The 18968-nt window shown below is 43.3% G+C and overlaps 1 protein-coding gene across 1 annotated transcript; it reads left to right on the forward strand.

Annotated features, from left to right (window-relative positions):
• Positions 1-15556: 15556 nt before the first annotated feature.
• Positions 15557-16786, forward strand: LOC128118019 (PC-esterase domain-containing protein 1B-like). The gene has a single exon (XM_052750601.1). It carries the CDS (start codon positions 15557-15559, stop codon positions 16784-16786), a length of 1230 nt encoding a protein of 409 aa, XP_052606561.1.
• Positions 16787-18968: the final 2182 nt, after the last annotated feature.

Raw genomic sequence — 18968 nt, forward strand, 5'->3', positions numbered from 1 at the left:
CCCAGAGTGTGGGAAGTTAACAGCTGTGTCAGTTTGCTGGGACTACCCTAACAATATCACAGACAGAGTGGTTCACCCCACGTAAATATAGTCTCTCAGCATTTGGGGGGGTTAAGAAGAACAAGGCCATAGTATCACTAGCTTTGGTTTCTTCCAATTCCTCTCTCTAGGGCTTGGCCAATCTTTCCATCACATCCTCAGATGCACTTCCCCTCTGTGTGTGCCCAAATTATCCTTTTTATAGGGACAACCCAGATTGTACTTGGGCCCACCCTGTTGGCTTCATTTTAAGCTAACCCCCTCCTTGAAGACTTTATGTCCAAATAAAGTCACATTCAGAGGTATGGAGCATTCAAGCTTCAAGATATGAATTAAGGGGCAGGGGTGGCTCGACTCCTAATATACCCCTTGGGTGATGGATGTAGAGAAGGAAATTGATGAGTAAATTCTTCTTCCATTCTTCCTCTCAACAGTAGGTCTTGATTCATATTTTATGCAATGCCTCTCAGAGAGACAGTGAAGCAACCAGACACTTAGCTCGATGGTCTACTGGCAAGTCAACCTGCTGTTGGCTCTCCTTCCTTGTTTGCCTGGCTCCTAATGCTTCCTTACTTCCTGTTCCCAGGAGCAAATGTACTATATAAAGCCTACATCCCTGCTCGGTTCCCTTAACATTCTCGGCTGACACACATTACCTCACTTTAACAGTCATGCCATATAGGTCTTATTGTTACATTACCAACAAAAAAAATGAGTGTTTGAAGATAAATGACTTGGTGAAGGTCACCCAGCCAGAAAGTTATACAAACACAACTCCTTTGTCTCCCAGCATGCACTACCTTGCAGGTACTGTAATCTATTAGCAATTTCTACATATTGTTAAAATAAAATTTAGGCCCTTTTCCCTAGCAGTTTTAAAAAACTGCTTAAATGGACTAAAGCCAAAGGAAAGCCACCCCAAGGGAGTGGTGCATCTCCCTATCACTTCAATGACTATCCTTGCATTTCTTCCCCAAATCTACAATTTGATCACCCTTTTCCCAAGCTTTCCCTGTTTTTGAAATTGCTTGTTTTCGATTGCAAAATATATAAAATATAATGTCATATAACTATACCTTTTCAAGGGAACATCTCACAGTCAAATAAGGGAGGCTCTTATATCTTAATCAAAGCTATATAGCTTGATTGTTCGTTAAACGTGAGAGTAATTTAGTGTCCTACTATGCAATCATTATTGTTTCCTGAAAATGTGATGTGATGAGGTACAATAAATGCAAACTGAAATATCGCCTGTGGAAGGTTATTTATTATTTCTTCTAGCTAAAAACATTCATAACTGAAATTTATTGGTCCATACTCCCTTCATTATAAATATTTTATGTTCTGCCTGAGGGATCCATGTCTTAGCATTTAAATGTCTCAATCCTATGTCATTAACAGGAAGAACAAGTTCACTGGGTGGAATTTTACCCTTTACTTTGGAATGTTACAATAATAATAGGCTATAAATATGTTATAATTACGCCTTTGATCACTGCTGTAGTTTTCTAGCCTCAATGAATAAAATTCAAAATTAAAGCTGAGATGTTCCACAAAAAAACGGTAGCAACTAGCGTTAAGATTTGGTTGAAAATCATATTAATACAATAAAAATATTAAAGTGGCTGGTACAGTATGTCATCTTTCCTCTATTTCTTCTTCCTTAATGTCAAATAGGACTTACACCTATCACCTATTTTATAGATCAATAATGATTTATATTTGGTCTTTGATGTCTTAATCATCATAATTCCCTTTGAGTTACTGATGGAAGTTGCTTAAATCTTTGTTTCCCAAAAATAAAAGTGAGGCTCAGCAAATCATACCTATGTATAAATTTGTTTTAATTTTTAATTTTAGTAACACCGTGCCTCCAACTCCTTACACCCGTCCATCTCATCATGTGCAGTGGGTGAGGGGTTACCTTAGAGAAGGCATGGCGAGAAGAGAGGGCATGAGCCAGTGCAGAAGACTAAAGGCCAGCTAACCCTATCTAAGAAATGCTATGGCACAGAGAACATAGCCCCTTTCCCCTACTTCCCTCCAGATTTATTTTTCCTGTGTAAACCCTAAACACAGATTACTCGAAAGTCCAAGAATGTGTAACATTCCTAGAACTTCCAGTGAGCTATGGTACCCAAGTGTTAATCATTCATATCGGGCTAACTAATAGACCTTTTCTGAGATCTTTCTCATACTTCATTTGCAAGCAGTTTAATTGTAAACATAAACTTTTGAGACCTACTGCGGTGGTCAGTGTTGATTGCCAACTTGTCAGGACCCAGAATGACCTGGGAGACAAACCCCCAGATACACCATTGAGGGATTATTTAGATGACGGTAACCTTTCACCATGTCTGTGAGAGATTATCTTTTCGTTTGTTTGGTTTTTTGTTTGTTTGTTTGTTTGTTTGTTTTAGACAGGGTTTCTCTGTGTAACTTTGGAGCCTGTCCTGGATCTCACTCTGTAGCCCAGGCTCGCCTCGAACTCACAGAGATCCACCTGCCTCTGCCTCCTGAGTGCTGGGATTGAAGGCATGTGCCACCACCGCTGGGTGAGAGATTATCTTGATTAGTTTTAAGTGAGGCTGGAAAGTCCTCTCTAAAACTAGGTGTCACCATTCTCTATGCTTGTATCCTAGACGGAAAAAAGAAAAAAGAGGAAGCTAGCTGAGCAGTACTCATTGTTCTTTGCTTCCTGATTCCCTACCATGATAGACTGTACTTTGAAACTGCAAGCCAAAATAAACTCTTTCCTCCTTATGTTTCTTTTGTCTGGATATTTTATCACAATGAAAAGTAGCTGAGACAATTTATTCTTCACATGGGAACACGATGATGAAACCATCCCTGAATTTCAGTTTAGCGAAAACTGAAAATGAAATTCTGTAATCAGTGGCATCTTGGTGTTTTTGTTTTTTTCCTATAATGAAATGCATGAGACTACATAATTTATAAAGAAGTAAAATTTAGTTCTTATAGTTCTTGAGGCTACAACGTCTCCGATGACGATACTGGAGGGTTCGTTGTCTGAAAATGGCCCACTGTTTCATAGGTGACACTGTGTGAACTTCCACGGTACAAGGAACAGAAAGGGCGAAGCAGGATGGCCAGTTTGCTCACAGAGCAGAAGAGTGAAATGGATGGAATCTATTCACTCAGACTTTATATCAAACCCTCATCCTACCCCTGACGATGGCTTAATTATCTCCTAAAGTCTCATATTCAAATACTAACTGTCCTGGTTGGTTTTTATTATCAGCTTGATCAAAGGACATGGGGGGGGGGATTCTTAATGGAGGGACAGCATAAATCAGACAGGCCATAGCTGTGAGGACTGTTCTGCTTGGTGAATGGCATGGGAGGGCCCCGCTCACTGTGAGCAGCGCCATCCCTGGGCAAGCAGGCCTGGGCCATAAAGTTGGCTGAAGATGAGCCAGAGCGAGTGAGCCAGTAACAAATTTTCTCCACAGTCTCTGCTTCAGTTCTGGTGTGAGTTTCTGCCCTGATGATGGCCCATGACCTGGAAGTGTAAGCTGAAATTAACCCTTTTTTTCCATAAATTGCTTTTTGGCATGGCAACAGAAAAACAAACCAGAGCACTCAGACACACTGACATTTTTATTCAATGTTAAATTAAAATTTAATTTCGACCCAAAATTTAATTTCAACACAATTAAATTTCAACACAATAACTTGCATGCATTTAAACCACAAACTCCAGTATCCCATTATTCATAGAAGAGATACACATAGAAGAGATGGACTGCTTCTTTTAGTACATATAAATGCATTGGCAAGGAATATTTCCTTAAGAAATATTAGGAAGTTTGAACAAAAAAAAATTGATTGGCCTTTCTCTGACCATATTTTCAAATATTGGTGCCCCTAAAGTAATCTGCTGATGGGGCAACACTGATTTTGATTATCAGCTGTAAAGGAGATGGGCTGATGAAATTGATAAAGTGACCAATTTTAGAGGGGAGATTAAAATAAAAATATTCATGAGGTTTGAGGGATCTGATTAAAGCTAAGTCTTTCAGGAAGGAATTGTGATGAATACTGTGGACATTTAATGATATATAAGCTTCACTTTTTTTTTTTTTTTTTTTTTTGAGACAGGGTTTCTCTGTGTAGCTTTGCGCCTTTCCTGGATCTCGCTCTGTAGACCAGGCTGGCCTCGAACTCACAGAGATCCGCCTGGCTCTGCCTCCCGAGTGCTGGGATTAAAGGCATGTGCCACCACCACCCAGCAAGCTTCACATTTTTAACACACCACACATATAGTTTAAGAAAGCTACTTCAAGGCTTGGTGGTTAAGAACCCTTGCTGTTCTTGCAAGGGAGATGGGTTCAGTTCCCTGCAGCCACATGGTAGCTCATAACATCTGTAACTCTAGTTCCAGGTTATTTAGAGCTCTCTTCTAGCTTCCTCGAGCACCTTTCATTTCAAATAAATTTGCTGAATAAATTATGTGAATACAGACAAAATAGTAGAGGCATGTTACCATGGAGCATGGACAAAACATCTGTAGGTATCAAACTGCTACAGTTTGGATGTGGTTTGGCTCTTAAAGCCCAATGTTTGTTTGTAAGCTTCATCTCCAGTGTAGCAATAAGAGGTCACAGAACCTTCTAGAAAGGGTAAGGTGGAAAGTAATTAGGTGACGAGGTCGTGACTGCTCTTATTAAGGGATTAATGCAAATCTTATAAGAGTGAATAAGTTTCTGTAAGAACAACTGCTATGAAAAATAAGACACCCTCTTCCCTCCCCAATGCTGCCCTCTCCTCCTCTTTCCCCACCCCTCCTTTCCATCTTCCCCCTTCTCTCCCCTTTGTTCCTCCCCCTCCATCTCCCCACACAGCAGGTCTGCTATGTGATGCTATCCACCATGGGATGAGTTTTTTCTTTGGGAGTACCTTATCTCAGTCACTTATCTTTGTGTGTGCATGTGTGGATATGTGTGTGTGTGTGTGTGTGTGTGTGTGTGTGTGTGTGTGTGTGCATGTGTGTATGTGTGTGTGTGTGTGTGTGTGTGTGTGTGTGTGTGTGTGTGTGACCATATTTGAAAATATGGTCAGAGAAAAGCACACATGTATTCCTGTTCATGTGTGTGCAGGTATGTGTACCCGTGTATATCCATATGTGGAGGCCAGAGGTCCATATCAAGTGTCTTCCTCAGTTGATCTCCATTCCATTTTTGTTTTGTTGTTTTTTTGTTTTCTCCAGACAGGATTTCTCTGTATAGCCCTGGCTGTCCTGGAACTCACTCAGTCTGTAGATCAGGCCTTCCTTAGACTCACAAAGCTCTGCCTGCCTCTGCCTCCACATTGCTGGCATTAAAGGTGTGCATCACCACTGCTGGGCTTCCACCCCATTATTTGAAACAAAGTCTCTCATTGAGCCTGGAGCTCACTGATTTGGCCAGCCAGAAGTTTCCAGGCATCTTCCCGTCTCTCCTTCCCCATCATTGGGATGACATGGGCACAGGCAGCTTTTTCGGTAGGTGCTGGAGATCAAAACTCAGGTCCACGTGCTTGACCAGCAAGCATGATACCGAGCCAGCCCTCTAGTCTTCAAACATTTTGCTAAACTACATAGAAGGTGCTGAAAACAGCTATGAGCTGGGGTATCTGGAGAACAAGCCTTTAAGCTGCAAATGGTTCAGGGTGATCCATGGTTGACTCCAGCTGCTTGTAGTAAAGGAAGGGAAAAATGTTTTCAAAGTTGGAATGCGAGATTCAAAGGGGAAAGGAATGGAAACTTAGAGACGTTGAAGTCTTTTCATGGAAAATAAAAAGTTAGGTGGACACTAAGGGAGTGACCAAGTAACCATTTGCTACAGAGATCGATCCAGAGGGAGAGCAGGTAATGGAAGAACCACCCCCCCCCAAGGATTTTAAGAGTTCTCCAAGGCAAACTAGGGCCCCGAGTCCAAGGTTTTCAGATCCATAAGATCTCAGCACCAAATTCCAGTAGTGTCTCACCATCCTGGCCTTGGTTCAGGTAAGCCACATGGGCCTCAGCTTACTGGTCCTGGTGGCTCTAGCCATGAACTGTGGGAACAACCATGTCATGCCAATACTTTGGGCAAACAAATCCAGGAACTGTGGGGCCATGTTTTCGGTTTTATTTCTGTCCTTTTGATTAAAACATTTGATAAAACTTAGAGGACAAAAGGCTTCATTCTACTTAAAATTCCAGTTCCCATTCCATCACTGAGCGAATCAAAGCAGGAGCTCAAGCCAGGCCTGCTCGTTCTTCTAGATGGCATTACCTCCAACCGAGGAACTCACAGCCAAAAAAAGTACAGCAGAAAGCATGCAGGAATGCTGCTATCTGACTCCCTTACAAACTGGCTTCTACCCAGCTAACTTCCTCATCTAGTTCTGGATCTCGTGCCTAAGGATGGTGCTGCCCACAGTGGGGCGGGTCATCCTACCCTAAGTAAAGATCAAGACAGTCCCCAACAGACGTGCTCACAGGCCAGTCTGATCTGGGCAACTCTTGAATTGAAGCTCCAGCTTGTGATAGGGACACTGTGATAGCCCCAGAAAAGAGACTTCAATGGATGTCACAGGATGCCAGGAAAGATGGTGTTACCACAGGGAAACAATCCCCAGAGAGCCCTCCCAAGTGCATTGCAAGTAGAACCATTGCAAGGGCAGCCTCCGAGAGCACAGACTCATGGGAGTATGGTATGCAACTCCAGTTTTGGAAGAACAAATTGGTAAGAGTTGCTAAGTACACTGAGCCCAGTATCATGGGAGAGATCGTCTGAAACCTCAGAGGCCCGATTCCCATGCCAGTGGATCCAAATTAGAAGACATGAGGTCAAAAGAGATTACTCTGAAGATTTAAGGCTTACTGTTATTTTTCAGCTAGAGTTCGGTTTCACTTGAATCCACTTATTCCACTTGTTTGCCCATGGCTATCTCACTCTTGTATTTTAGAAACAAGTAGATTTTAATTTTACATACAGACAGAGAGAGACAGAGAGAGAGACACACACAGAGAAAGAGAGAGAGACAGAGAGAGAGAGAGAGAGAGAGAGAGAGAGAGAGAGAGAGAGAGAAAGAAAGAAAGAAAGAAAGAAAGAAAGAAAGAAAGAAAGAAAGAAAATCTGCCTTATGGCAAATTGTGCCTTGAATCTCACATTCATAAGTGATTCTCACAAGACTCAGGACTTTACACTTTTAGCTGTGTCTGGGATGCATTAATATTCTGGAGTGCTCTGGCCATAGTGAATATGTTTCGTATGTTAGAAGATTATAAATTTGTGAAGCCAGTAAGGAAAGTTATGATTTGAATATGTCATCCCAATAACATGTGTCAGAAACTTAATCCCCACAACTTCAGTGTAGGGAATATGGCCTCTTGGAATCCCATGAGGATTAATGCTAATTATCTAACAGCTGGAGGCTACTGCCCAACAGCTTGGCCCCTGTTAAATTATTACTTTCTACTGTGGGATGATACAGCAAGAAATACCTCAATGAGAAGCTTCTACAGCAGATAAAAACAAATACAGAGACCCACAGCCAGACAATACAGAGAGAGAGAGAGAGAGAGAGAGAGAGAGAGAGAGACCTTGGAACACTCAGCCCTAAATGGGATGTCTCCATCAAATCCTTCCCCTCAGGGCTCAGGGGACCCCAAGGAAGAGGAGGTAGAAAGAGTGTAAGAGCCAGAGAGGATGGGGCACACCAAGAAAACAAAGTCCTTTAAATCAACATGATGAAAGCTCCTGGGAACTCGCAGAGTCTGAGGCAGCAGGCACAGGGCCCACATGGGTCTTCACCAGGCCTTCTGTGCACATATCATGGCTTCCAGTTTAGTGTGTTTATGGGACTCCTGAGTGTGGGAAGGAGTGGGTCTCTGATTCTTGTGCCTTCTCTTGGGCTCTTTTCCTTCTGTCAGTTTGTCTTGTCCAACTTCGATGTGATAGTTTTTGTTTTATATTATATTTTATGTGGTTATATTTTATTATTATCACTTAGAAGCCTGTTTCCCAATGAGAGACAGAAATGGGGTGGATCTGATTGGAGGGAGGTGGGGGAGGGATTGGGAGGAGTAGAGGGAGGGAAAACTATAAGTCATCAGGATATGTCATGTGAGGGGAAAATATATTTTCAATAAAAGGAAAAAGAAAAACAAGGAATCCCCCCAATGAATCCTAGCCCCTCAACCTTGAACTTCTGTGCTTTATAAATTTCCCAGTCTCATGTATTTTGTTATACCAGCACAATGACAAAGAAAAGAAAAACATCACACAGAGCTAACAACAAAACCATATTAATAAGTTAGAAGGTGAGTATTAGCTGACCCTAAATGGATTAAGACAATAGAAACAGCCTTTTCTAAATATTTATCACAAAACATTTATTTTATTCATCTGAATAAAGACCCACTAGAACTATATTCCACAGATGAGGCTGAAGAATAGTGAACAAGATTTATTTTTATTTTAAAAATAAAAGGTAAACTTGGGGTTTGTGCCAGGAAACAGGGAGATGGAAGATGATTTCAGAAGTTCACACAAATGTAATTCTCACAGCACAACTACCAATAATGAAGCCACAGAGGAAGAAAGGGGTCAGGCAGTTAAAAGAAACCAATGTGGTTGCTGAGCTCAGAGTCCGAAGGGACGGACACATAGAGGGTCTCAGCTTCTCTGGCCCTTCTGCTAGCCTGAGCAGGCAAATACAGGCAACTCGGTAACCACCAAGAAAGCTGTGAGTAGAAACTCACACAGACATCTCCAGAACACTCATATGTATTAAGACCGGGTACAGCTTCTCTTTGTTCATCGTCTAAGTCTTCCCTAACACGCTTTTGATTCATACTCCAAATTTGGTCCCTATTCCCACATCTTGCTCTAGGCTTTTTTTTTTTTTTTTTATTATTATTATTATTATTATTATTATTATTATTATTATTGAAAAACTAATGTCTTTGGAGTTCTGAGGACCCCAATCAGAGTGGCATAAAAACAGCTACCAAAAAACCCAGGAATAATATGTTTCCTTAGAGCTAGAAGGGAGTGGAATATAAACTGAACTCGTGCTTCGTTAGTATCTTAGCCTGCTCCAGGGATTCAAAAAGTCAGAGGGCAAAACAAAAACCGCAGCCAGGGGAGAATTCATGTAAGAATGTGGCATGGAATTGACAAATTTAGGAAGTTTGTGGTACTAAATGGCGGAAGTTTTTTTTTTTTTTTTTTTTTAAGTCTTATCAGTTCACAAAGACACTAAAGAAAGACGCTTTGTTTGACATTAATATCTTCAATGATGACAGAGAAACCATGCCTCTCCTCTCTGTGGATGAAAAAGGCAAAGTGTATTGATAAGGGGAACCTGGAGTGTTAGCTGAATCTGAATTTTCTGTAGAGGTTTCTAAAGAGCCTGTAAATTAGATCATTAAACATTGCCAGTGGCCTTTGAAGAGCTCAAAACAGCAGTGGGGAAGAAAATCATATGCCGGAAAATACTCACCAGTCTTGAAAAAAATGAGACAAACGGGGCCGTCGCAAATTAGTGCGAAGTGTTCTATTGACTTCAGCTAAGATTTTCGAATTTTTTACACAAAGGAATAGGTGTGGAGAACATCAAGAACCGATGATCCCTAGGAGTCAACAGAGCCTCACAAGAACAAATTTGACTCATCACAGTGCCTTCTGCGTGAGTCAGAGCTCCTCTGGCAGGGAGCAGATGGCACATACAAGAAAGTGTGTACCATACAGGTCTGGGGCAGTGTCAAGGCATACCCCCGGATGGTAAGGGGACGGGGGAAGCCAGCACCACCCGCAGCAGAACTGGCTACATAACTTGTAGGGCTGCTTTCAAAAGAGACTATGAATTTCAAAATAGGAACCGCAGAGCCCTATATGGTCATACAGGCAAGAAGTCTCTGACCCTTAGATGTCAAGCGGCAGGGTTGCAGGGGTATCTGAGAGCCTGCATAGTGTCCCAGTTTTATCTCTTTAGGCAAGGGAGAGAGTTCATTGGAGGGACTTGCAAGCCTTTGGGAGAACTAAGCCACTTATCCTATGGTAAACACACTATAGTATGTGTGGCTGTAAGAAAGGAATCTGATGAAATGCAGGCCACAGTTTCAACCTCTTTAACGCTCCTGCAGTCTCCAGTGAATTCAGGACAAAGGAATCCAGCTAATGCAGTACAAAGAGAACAGCGTCCAGGAGCACAAAGCAGGGCAGAGTGGACTGGGAGAAGCAGGGAGGACGTCCTGCATCTCTTTGTGAGGTCGCCCTGCCAAATCTATGAAACCTGTACGTCTAGTCTATAAAGACTTTACAAAGGCATGTGCTAGTCACAAAAATGTTTGTCTTGGAAAAGGTAGAAAAGTGTGTGCTAGAGGCAAAGGTCAAGAATGGGTTAAAACCATGGTGTCCACAGGTACTGAAAGCTGGGTAAAATGTAAACTGGAAGGGAGGCAAACGTGCACCACCGTCCGCCCTCTCTAGTACAATTATTTACTATTGACTCAAGAAGAGCTGGTTATCAAGCATGGTTTGCACATTCCCAAGAAGGGCACTGGGCAGCCAGGATGGCAAAGTTAGAACCCCAAACGACGACAACAGTGACAGCAATGGAATAAAAGGTCTTGACAAACAGGAACAGCGGAGTAAGCTTAACAGTAAAAAGTCTTTATATTTGTTCCCCAAAGTAAAAGGCCAGAGGCATAGACTCAGGACAAGGAAGTTACTATTTATCATGTATTAAAATGACTCAGACAGTATAGTGTGGAAGGGCAAAGGCAAAAATGAGTCATGGGAGCGGTGGATTATCCAAAAAAGCAGATTAGATGTTAGGCAGCATTCATTTAACAAAAGAGGTAGTAATCCAAATCTGGAATTGTGTTGATTAAACCACACCTGGAAGACTGGATTTGCTTTTGAAGGCCACAGATGTGTTGTGACGCATTCTGAGACGAGTAATTAGAAACAGAAGAGATCTTTTCATTAGAACCAACCCCAAACGCTGGCCTGGCTTTAGTAACTGGTAAAAGGACAACTTGAATATGAAGGTTTTGCTATTACTGTTCAATCAACAAGCCAAATAAGAATAAGGGACACACAGGCAGTGAAAAATATGCTTGCCTACCTACTCATCCCCACCCCCAAATGTGCAGGACAGAGAATCTGGGTCAAAACTCAGTCCTTTTGGGAGAGAAAAGGGACATTGTCTCACAAGGACTCACACTATGACCACACATAGCAGTTTTTGCTGCTGCATGTTGACATACTTCTGAGTTACCTGCCATTGGGCTCATGGAGTATATAGCCATGCATTAACACACAATGAGGATATCAAGATATAAAACAGGGTATTAAAACTCAGACTTTTTTTCATAATATTTTATTGATTTAGGAATTTCATATCATGGACCCCCAAGCACACTCACTTGCCAGTCCTTCCAGCTCTGCCCCCCAACACTTGGGACTCTCTGCAAGGGAAAAAATACTCCAATCGGTGTTGTCCATATACTCACTGAAGCTTGGACCAACTCCTAGTGGCCAGCCCCTTAAAGAAAACTGAGTCTTTCCTACCTTCACCTCCGCCAGAAGCCATCAGTTGTGGAGACCTACACTTCAGCATCCTTATCACAATTTTTAAGAGCTCTCTTTGATGGCTTTCTGTCTAGGCTGTTTCCCCCCCACCCTGGGGGAGGGGTTGTCACAGAAGCCTTCTACATCCCTCTTTCTCAACTGTGAGTCTGCAGTCATCAATACCATGGCAAAAGTAGCTTCCTTGCCCTTTACAGTCAATGTGAGCATGGACCATGGACTTACACACATGGTTTCTGGAGACAGCATGAGCCATGGACATCCACATGGCCTTTGGTGGTAACACTGGCCATGGACATCAACACAGACTGCAGAAGGACCATGGACCCAGACATGGCCCCAAATCAGAGACTTTTAATAGTCCAGTTTTCTTTCCCTTCCCTCCCTTTTTCTCTTCTCTTCCTTCTTTTCATCTCCCTCTCCTTCCTTCTTCCCTTCCTCCCTTTCTTTTTTTCAAGACAGGATCTTGAGTGCACATTCTAGGAGCACAGGCATACTCAGCTGATGTTTCCTGAGGACGGAACAAACTCTCAGGGAAAGATGTTCCCCACTACTCGGACACATGGATGAGCGTAAGAACACAGACTGGACGACCCCACACCAGAAGCATTACTTAGGCAGCACAAGCCTTAGACGGGTGTTTGGGGCAGGTTTTTAAAGAGTTCTTCCAATAATGAATTTCCTCGGCTTATTGTTTTCATCACACAAACATTTATTGACTTATTGGCTATCAGTCAAACTCATTGTAAAAACTGAGGAAACAAGAATAAATGGAAACAAGTCGTTTTCTCGTAGGGTTTAAATCTGATGGAATAAGAAAATGCTAATATAATAATAAAATAGTAACAATCAAATGTCATGTAGCAGTGAAGGAAAATAAAGCAGGCTATAGAAACTGTTGGCAAGAGGGGAAGAGGACAGGACAAGGACCATCAGCAAAGGCCTCTCTGGCCAAGGAGGGCATCTCTTCATTAACCATATCTACATTTTCAGTCCTTGTGCCCTCTTAGGTTCTTATTTTTCTTTCACACATTTCTTACCATCAACATAATGAACTCTGAACTCTTACAACCAGAAAGATGTACTACACTCAGAAGAACTTAAGAGTGAAACTATTACAGTGAAATTTAAAATCGGACTCTGCTAGCCACTCTTGGCTTAGACCCTACATGGGTGTGGCTAATGTGTATGGGTGTGCCTCTCCCCATACACTGTTCTCTCTCCTCTTGGTTTTGGATCTGTTTTTATGATCTTAGGTTATTTATTTAAGTAGAGGGGACATACTTATTCATCTATATTTCCTGTCCATCTCAAGAAAGCTTTATCTCACCAACTGGAGATGCCATCCCCTTTATTTAGTGAAAAAATTTGAAATTTACATTTCACTGTATGGGAGTCAAAATATACTGATATTAACATTTGACCAAATCTGCTTTGGGGGAAAAATAAGTAAGTATTGTTATAGCAGACTCCTCAAAGCTAAGAGGAAGACAAACTAATTGGACTATAGATCCAAATTATACACAAACACAAATAGCTTATGGACATAATTTTTCTTTACTCTTTTTTTTATTTTTTAATGTGTATGCTTAGCCAAAGTACAAAGGTCATTTTAAAAGATTACTAGAATAAGAAGTCATTTTCCATATTCTACAAAAATAACATGTCAAAAGGTATTGTTTCAACTTTCTACTCACAGATTCATAAAGTCATGCATTGCCACAATGTGAAAATTACCTTAGAAATTGTTTCTTTCCCTGTTTCCTAAACTACCAACAACCACCTGAGAGAAACAATTTTAGCAAAGTGAAATTAAATGTGCAAGATATTTGTCTTTATAGTAAAATATTAAGCAAATAGAGTCACTTACAGATGGAAGACAAGCACAATTCTTTGCTGTTCCTGGCTATACTGAAATCATAGACACAGTTTTAAAAGAAAAAAATTAGTGCTAAAAACTAAGGAGATTTTTTTTCCATGACAGTTTGATAAAATACTAGAAGAGAAAGAGCAACTGGCTTATTGGAGAAAACAGAGCAGGAAAGCATAGCTCAGAATACCTTAGAAGGTGTGAGGAGAACCCCACAGGTTCTACTTGCCTAAAACAACATGTATACTATGCAAAACTATCAGGACAGTTTCACTCACAGAACCACACTGGAAAGGAAAGAACTCTTCCTCTGACTTCCTTCCATCCTGGCACAGAGTCAATGGTGATTTCAGACTTCGACTTTGGACTTCAGAACCAAAACTAACAGTTCTTCACGGACCTGCCCAGGTTTGTGCCCTAAATCTCTGGTTTCTCTTGGTTCCCAAATGAAACACTATCCCACTGGGTTTCCCAAACATCTGTTAAAGGGTCTAAGATAACCCAGTGAATAGGGAAATTCAAAGCAAATTCCATGGGATTTAATAGCATCCACAAGGGCACCCAGGGAAGAAAAAGTAAGTCTTTTTTTTTTTTTTTTTTTTTTTGACTCCTTAGGGTTAGACCTGCTTGAGGAAGTATATGAAAGATTTGAGGTTTCACATATTCAGGCTTTGCATATGACAACCTAAAAAGAATTAAAAAAACATTATTCACAAACAAAAAACATTATTCACACCAATGCGAATGGGTCCAGTCACTCCAGAAAACAACTTGAAACAATTTGAGATTTTTGTTTTCCTTACTCTTTTGATACGAAGTCTCACGATATGTTAAGTAGCCCAGGCTGGCCCCAAACTCACTATTCCCCCGTCTCTTCCTCCTGAATGTTAGGACTATATCACATGAGCTATACCAGATAAGCAAGGACCTTTCTTAAGGCGTTGGCTGTACAACCATCCTACAGCCTTACAATGACAAGATTGGGCTTATTTCAAACAAAGAAAATGCGGACCTACTCAAAACCGGCACAGGATGCTTAGCCGTGCTGTTTAGTGACAGACAAAACAGGCAAACAACCCAGTTGTCCTTTCAATGGATGGCTTTCAGGGAGTGGTAAGAAAAAAGAACAAAACACTGACATTCCCATCACCAGTACACTCTGTACACGTTCAGAAAACATGTACAGACTTTAGAAAGTTCAGAAATCCAGAGGACAATGCGGGGGGTGGGGGTGGGGTGGGGGTGGGGTGGGGGTGGGGGTGGGGTGGGGGTGGGGTGGGGGAGGGGTGGGGGAGATGCCTCAAGGTCACACACTGTTCAATTCCACCCGCATAGAATTCCTGAAATGATAAATTGTGCAAGTGGAGATTAGCTGAAGTGGTTACCAGGAGTTAGGGAATGAGACAGCGAAGGAGCCAGAAGGTAACAGAGGCACAAACGAATCGCGAAGGGAGGAAACAGCCTGTATGCCTCGGTACAAAGATACCAAAGTCCTCAAAGGTTTCATGGTTACGGGAAAGCTGGTAAAAGGTACGTGGTGAATCTCTATTTTCTTACAACGCACCGCGTGTTCTGCCGATCCGCTCGTGGCTTGCAGAGTCACGGCAGTAGATCAGTGACTGCCGGGCTGGGCTCTCCACTCCAGAACGGACTCTCCCCACAATGGAATCATAAAGAAAAAAAAAAAAATTAGCAACTAAAGTGAGGATCGCGGTAAAGAGAGCGGCGAAAGTGAGCATCCTGAAGGCAATCCAGAAGGAGCTGGGGACACTCCTGAAACATCCGCCTCCACTATCCAAGCTGGGGGGTCAAGGTTTCCTGGTTGGAGTGGTGCACCTCTCCTCCACCAGGTGGAGCCTGGACTCACGCAATACTTTCCAGGGTTCAGAGGTCACGCCGTGGGCTGTGGCAAACCGGCTGAGGCAGCCTCTGGCCAGGGGAGTTCGAGCTCGCTGTCCTTCGCCCCACCGCCGCCCGAAGACCGCACCCAGCGCCCTTCTGTGAGCTTCCCAGCTTCTCCCGGAGCTCCGTCGTCGGAGACTTCCTTGAGAAAGCCATCATGCCCCACCTCCGAGCTCACGAAGTCCAGCAGCTGCTGCATAACAAGTTCGTCGTCATCCTGGGGGACTCCATCCAGCGCGCCGTGTACAAGGACCTGGTGCTCCTGCTCCAGAAGGACTGCCTGCTGTCTTCCAGCCAGCTGAAGAGCAAGGGTGAGCTGAGCTTCGAACACGACGTGCTCCTGGAGGGCGGGAGGTGGGGACCCATGCACAACGGGACCCACTACCGCGAGGTGCGCCAGTTCTGCTCGGGTCACCATCTGGTGCGCTTCTACTTCCTCACGCGCGTCTACTCGCCTTACGTCGAGGACATCCTGCAGCAGCTGCGCTGGGGCGACTACACCCCGGACCTGGTGGTCATGAACTCGTGCCTCTGGGACCTGTCCAGGTACGGGCACAACTTCCGCAGGAGCTACCGAGAGGACCTGGAGAGGCTGTTCCGACGGCTGGATCAGGTGCTGCCAGCCTCCTGCCTCCTGGTGTGGAATACCACCATGCCCGTGGCCGAGGTCATATCCGGGGGCTTCATGCTGCCTGATGCGCCCGCCTGCCCATCACGCATGCGGGAAGATGTGATCGAGGCCAACTTCTACAGCTCGGCCGAGGCGGTGAGGCGTGGCTTCGATGTGCTCGACCTCCATTTCCACTTCCGCCACGCGGGGCAGCACCGGCTGAGTGATGGGGTGCACTGGGACGAGCGTGCCCACCGCTACCTCACGCAGCTGCTGCTGGCGCACGTGGCCGACGCCTGGGGCGTGGTCCTCCCCGCGCACAACCCCGTGGGCAGGTGGATCAGGGATGTGCCAGCCGAAGGACAGCCAGACCGGGCAGAGAGAAGGGCAGAGAGAAGGGCAGAGAGAAGGCAGCCTCGAGACCACCAGAGATGGGAGCAGCGTGAACCCCCCGTGTCCAGGCGCTCTTCCTCTCCCAGGTACCGCCGCCGCCGCCACAGCTCTTGGAGATCTTCCTCTCACACTGGACGCCTGCTGAGCCGCGTAGATGACCCCAGGTCCTCTCCATCCTCCCAGCAGCAGCCATTCCACAGCGATTCCCGGAGGCACAGGTATGGATGTGGCAGGGAAACCGACTCGACAGATCGTGAACCGAGGCCAGGCCCCATCCGCAGAATCTATACCCATCACCAAAACAGTGAGTCTTCCCCTTACCCTTCCCGGCACCACAGAGAGCCACACAGATCCCATCGAAGGCACAGTCATCGACGGACCTAAGCACATGCGGAGAGGCAAGGTCTCCAGAGCTAGACCCAGGTTTGTCTGCCAGCAGGGGCCTTAAAGCTACCTGATTCTGTCACACGGCTTTCAGCATCCCTTACCTGAAGGCAATTTAGTTTTCTTGGCCATTTCTTGAGGAGGAAGCCCAGATCTGGAATACCTCACCAGGCACTTACACCCGTTAGCATTTGTTTGGAACTAGTCCACATGAAAAAGCACCCCTCTCATTAGAAAGAGAGAAGGCATAGACATAAATTAAATCTTAAAGCACTAATCTCTGTGGACATTTTTCCTTGAGCAAAAGTAAAAATGTTGATTCAAAACTCCATGGACTTCGTCCTTACCATCGGTTCCAGCATGTGTTAATAGAACTTAATTTCCAGTCGTTCACAGTAAGTTGCATTGGAGATTCTGTGGTTGTATCTGTCAGTTTGAAAAATAGCACTGTCCTTTAAAAATTAATGTATATATAAGAGATGTTTGCTAAAATATTATAATCTCCATTTTTTTAAGTTCATCAAATGCCTAAAATCTTTTGTTCTCTAGTTTTCTTTCTCAGAAGTTCCATACGTTCATAGGAACGTATTTTGGAGAAGGTATTCTTCCGCATCCCCTATTACCCACTCATTCTCCTCCCCACTCAACAACTTCCCCCCAAATAGTCCCACACCTACATTCCTGTCGTTTTTGTTTTATTTTGTGTGTGATGTTTGCTTGCAGCAGGTGTTCTGGAACAATTTTGGGTTTTCCATAAACTGGCATGGGAAATACAGAGAGGTTTCAGGCAAACTCCCTGAATCCACGTAGGCACAGCACCAGCCTCTCCATTGCCATCATCACACACCACATGGCCGTCTGTTGTAACTGGTGAATTTATGTCATGAAGTCATTATCACTTCAACCCTGTCTGCTTTAGCGTTTGGTCTTGGTCATGTGCATCCCTTAGGTCTGGGCAAATATTTCCTGGGTCTACCATGATAATCACTGTCTTAAAAAAAATCATTTCACTCTTATCTTTTTATCATTCCCTCTTCCAAATCTCGGGGAACCAAGGATCCACAACTGTTTCCATAATTATGTACATAGACTGTTTCATCGATTCATACGGGATATAACCTTTCTCGTTGGCATATTTGACAATAGTAATGTGTATGTATGTTTCCCACATGTCTTTTCATGGCCTGATAACTCATTTATTTTTAGCACTGGATAAAATTGTATTCACTTGATGTTCCACTGTTGTTTTTTCCATTTCCCTTGCTGAAGAAAATCTTGGTTGCTTCCCAGTTGGGGAAATTATGAATAAATATTGTTATAAATATCTGTGTGCAAGTGTGTGGGTTTTTGTGTGGATGTAAGTTTTCAGTTCGTCTGAGTAAGTGCTGAGGATGCTGTTGCTGAAGTGTGGCATGGTAGCTATGGTAGGTTTTGTAAGAGACTGCCTGCCTGAGAACATAGCTTAGCCATGGGATGCATTCCTAGGATGCATGAGACCAGAGGTGTAGTCCCCAACGCTGCAAAACAAACAAGAGAAACCTAGCCAACTGTCTAAGATTACCACACATTTTCTCATTCCAGTTGACAAGGAATTTTTGCTCTGTTGCTCTGGTCCGTTCAAGCATTTGCTGTTATCAGTACTGAGAGAGTTTTTCCAAGGATTGTAAAATATCTGTGCACATGCGTGTCCACTTTAGCACCATTTATTGCAAACATTATTTTCTCCATTGTATTATCTTGTTGTTTTACCAAATAATAATTTGACAAGATGTGTAACTACTATTTCTGGACCCTCCGTTCTGTTCCATTGGCCTAAATGTTCTTTCATATGTATCACAGTCTTTTTTTTTTTTTTTTTTTTTTTTTTGGTTTTTCAAGACAGAGTTTCTTCGTGTAGTTTTGGTACCTGTCCTGAATCTCACTCTGTAGACCAGGTTGGCCTCAAACTCACAAAGATCAACCTGGCTCTGCCTCTTGAGTGCTGGGATCGCCATCACCGCCCAGCCATATCACACTGTCTTGATGGCTGCAGTTTTAGTTTAATTCTAGAAGACTAGTGTTATCAAGCAATCTCCCATAGTTCCTAAACACTGTGTTGGCTACCCTAGTTATTTCTCTATGTAAAATTTAAGACTTGGTCTTGAGAGTTTTCGTGATAGCTAAATCTGTAAAGTGCTTGAGG

The sequence above is a fragment of the Peromyscus californicus genome, unplaced genomic scaffold (assembly GCF_007827085.1).
Source record: "Peromyscus californicus insignis strain IS unplaced genomic scaffold, ASM782708v3 Scaffold_21__1_contigs__length_65335640, whole genome shotgun sequence".
Lineage (NCBI taxonomy): Eukaryota > Metazoa > Chordata > Mammalia > Rodentia > Cricetidae > Peromyscus > Peromyscus californicus.

Coding starts and splice junctions, on each gene's coding strand:
- LOC128118019 (XM_052750601.1), top strand. CDS start 15,557: ATGCCCCACCTCCGAGCTCACGAAGTCCAGCAGCTGCTGCATAACAAG.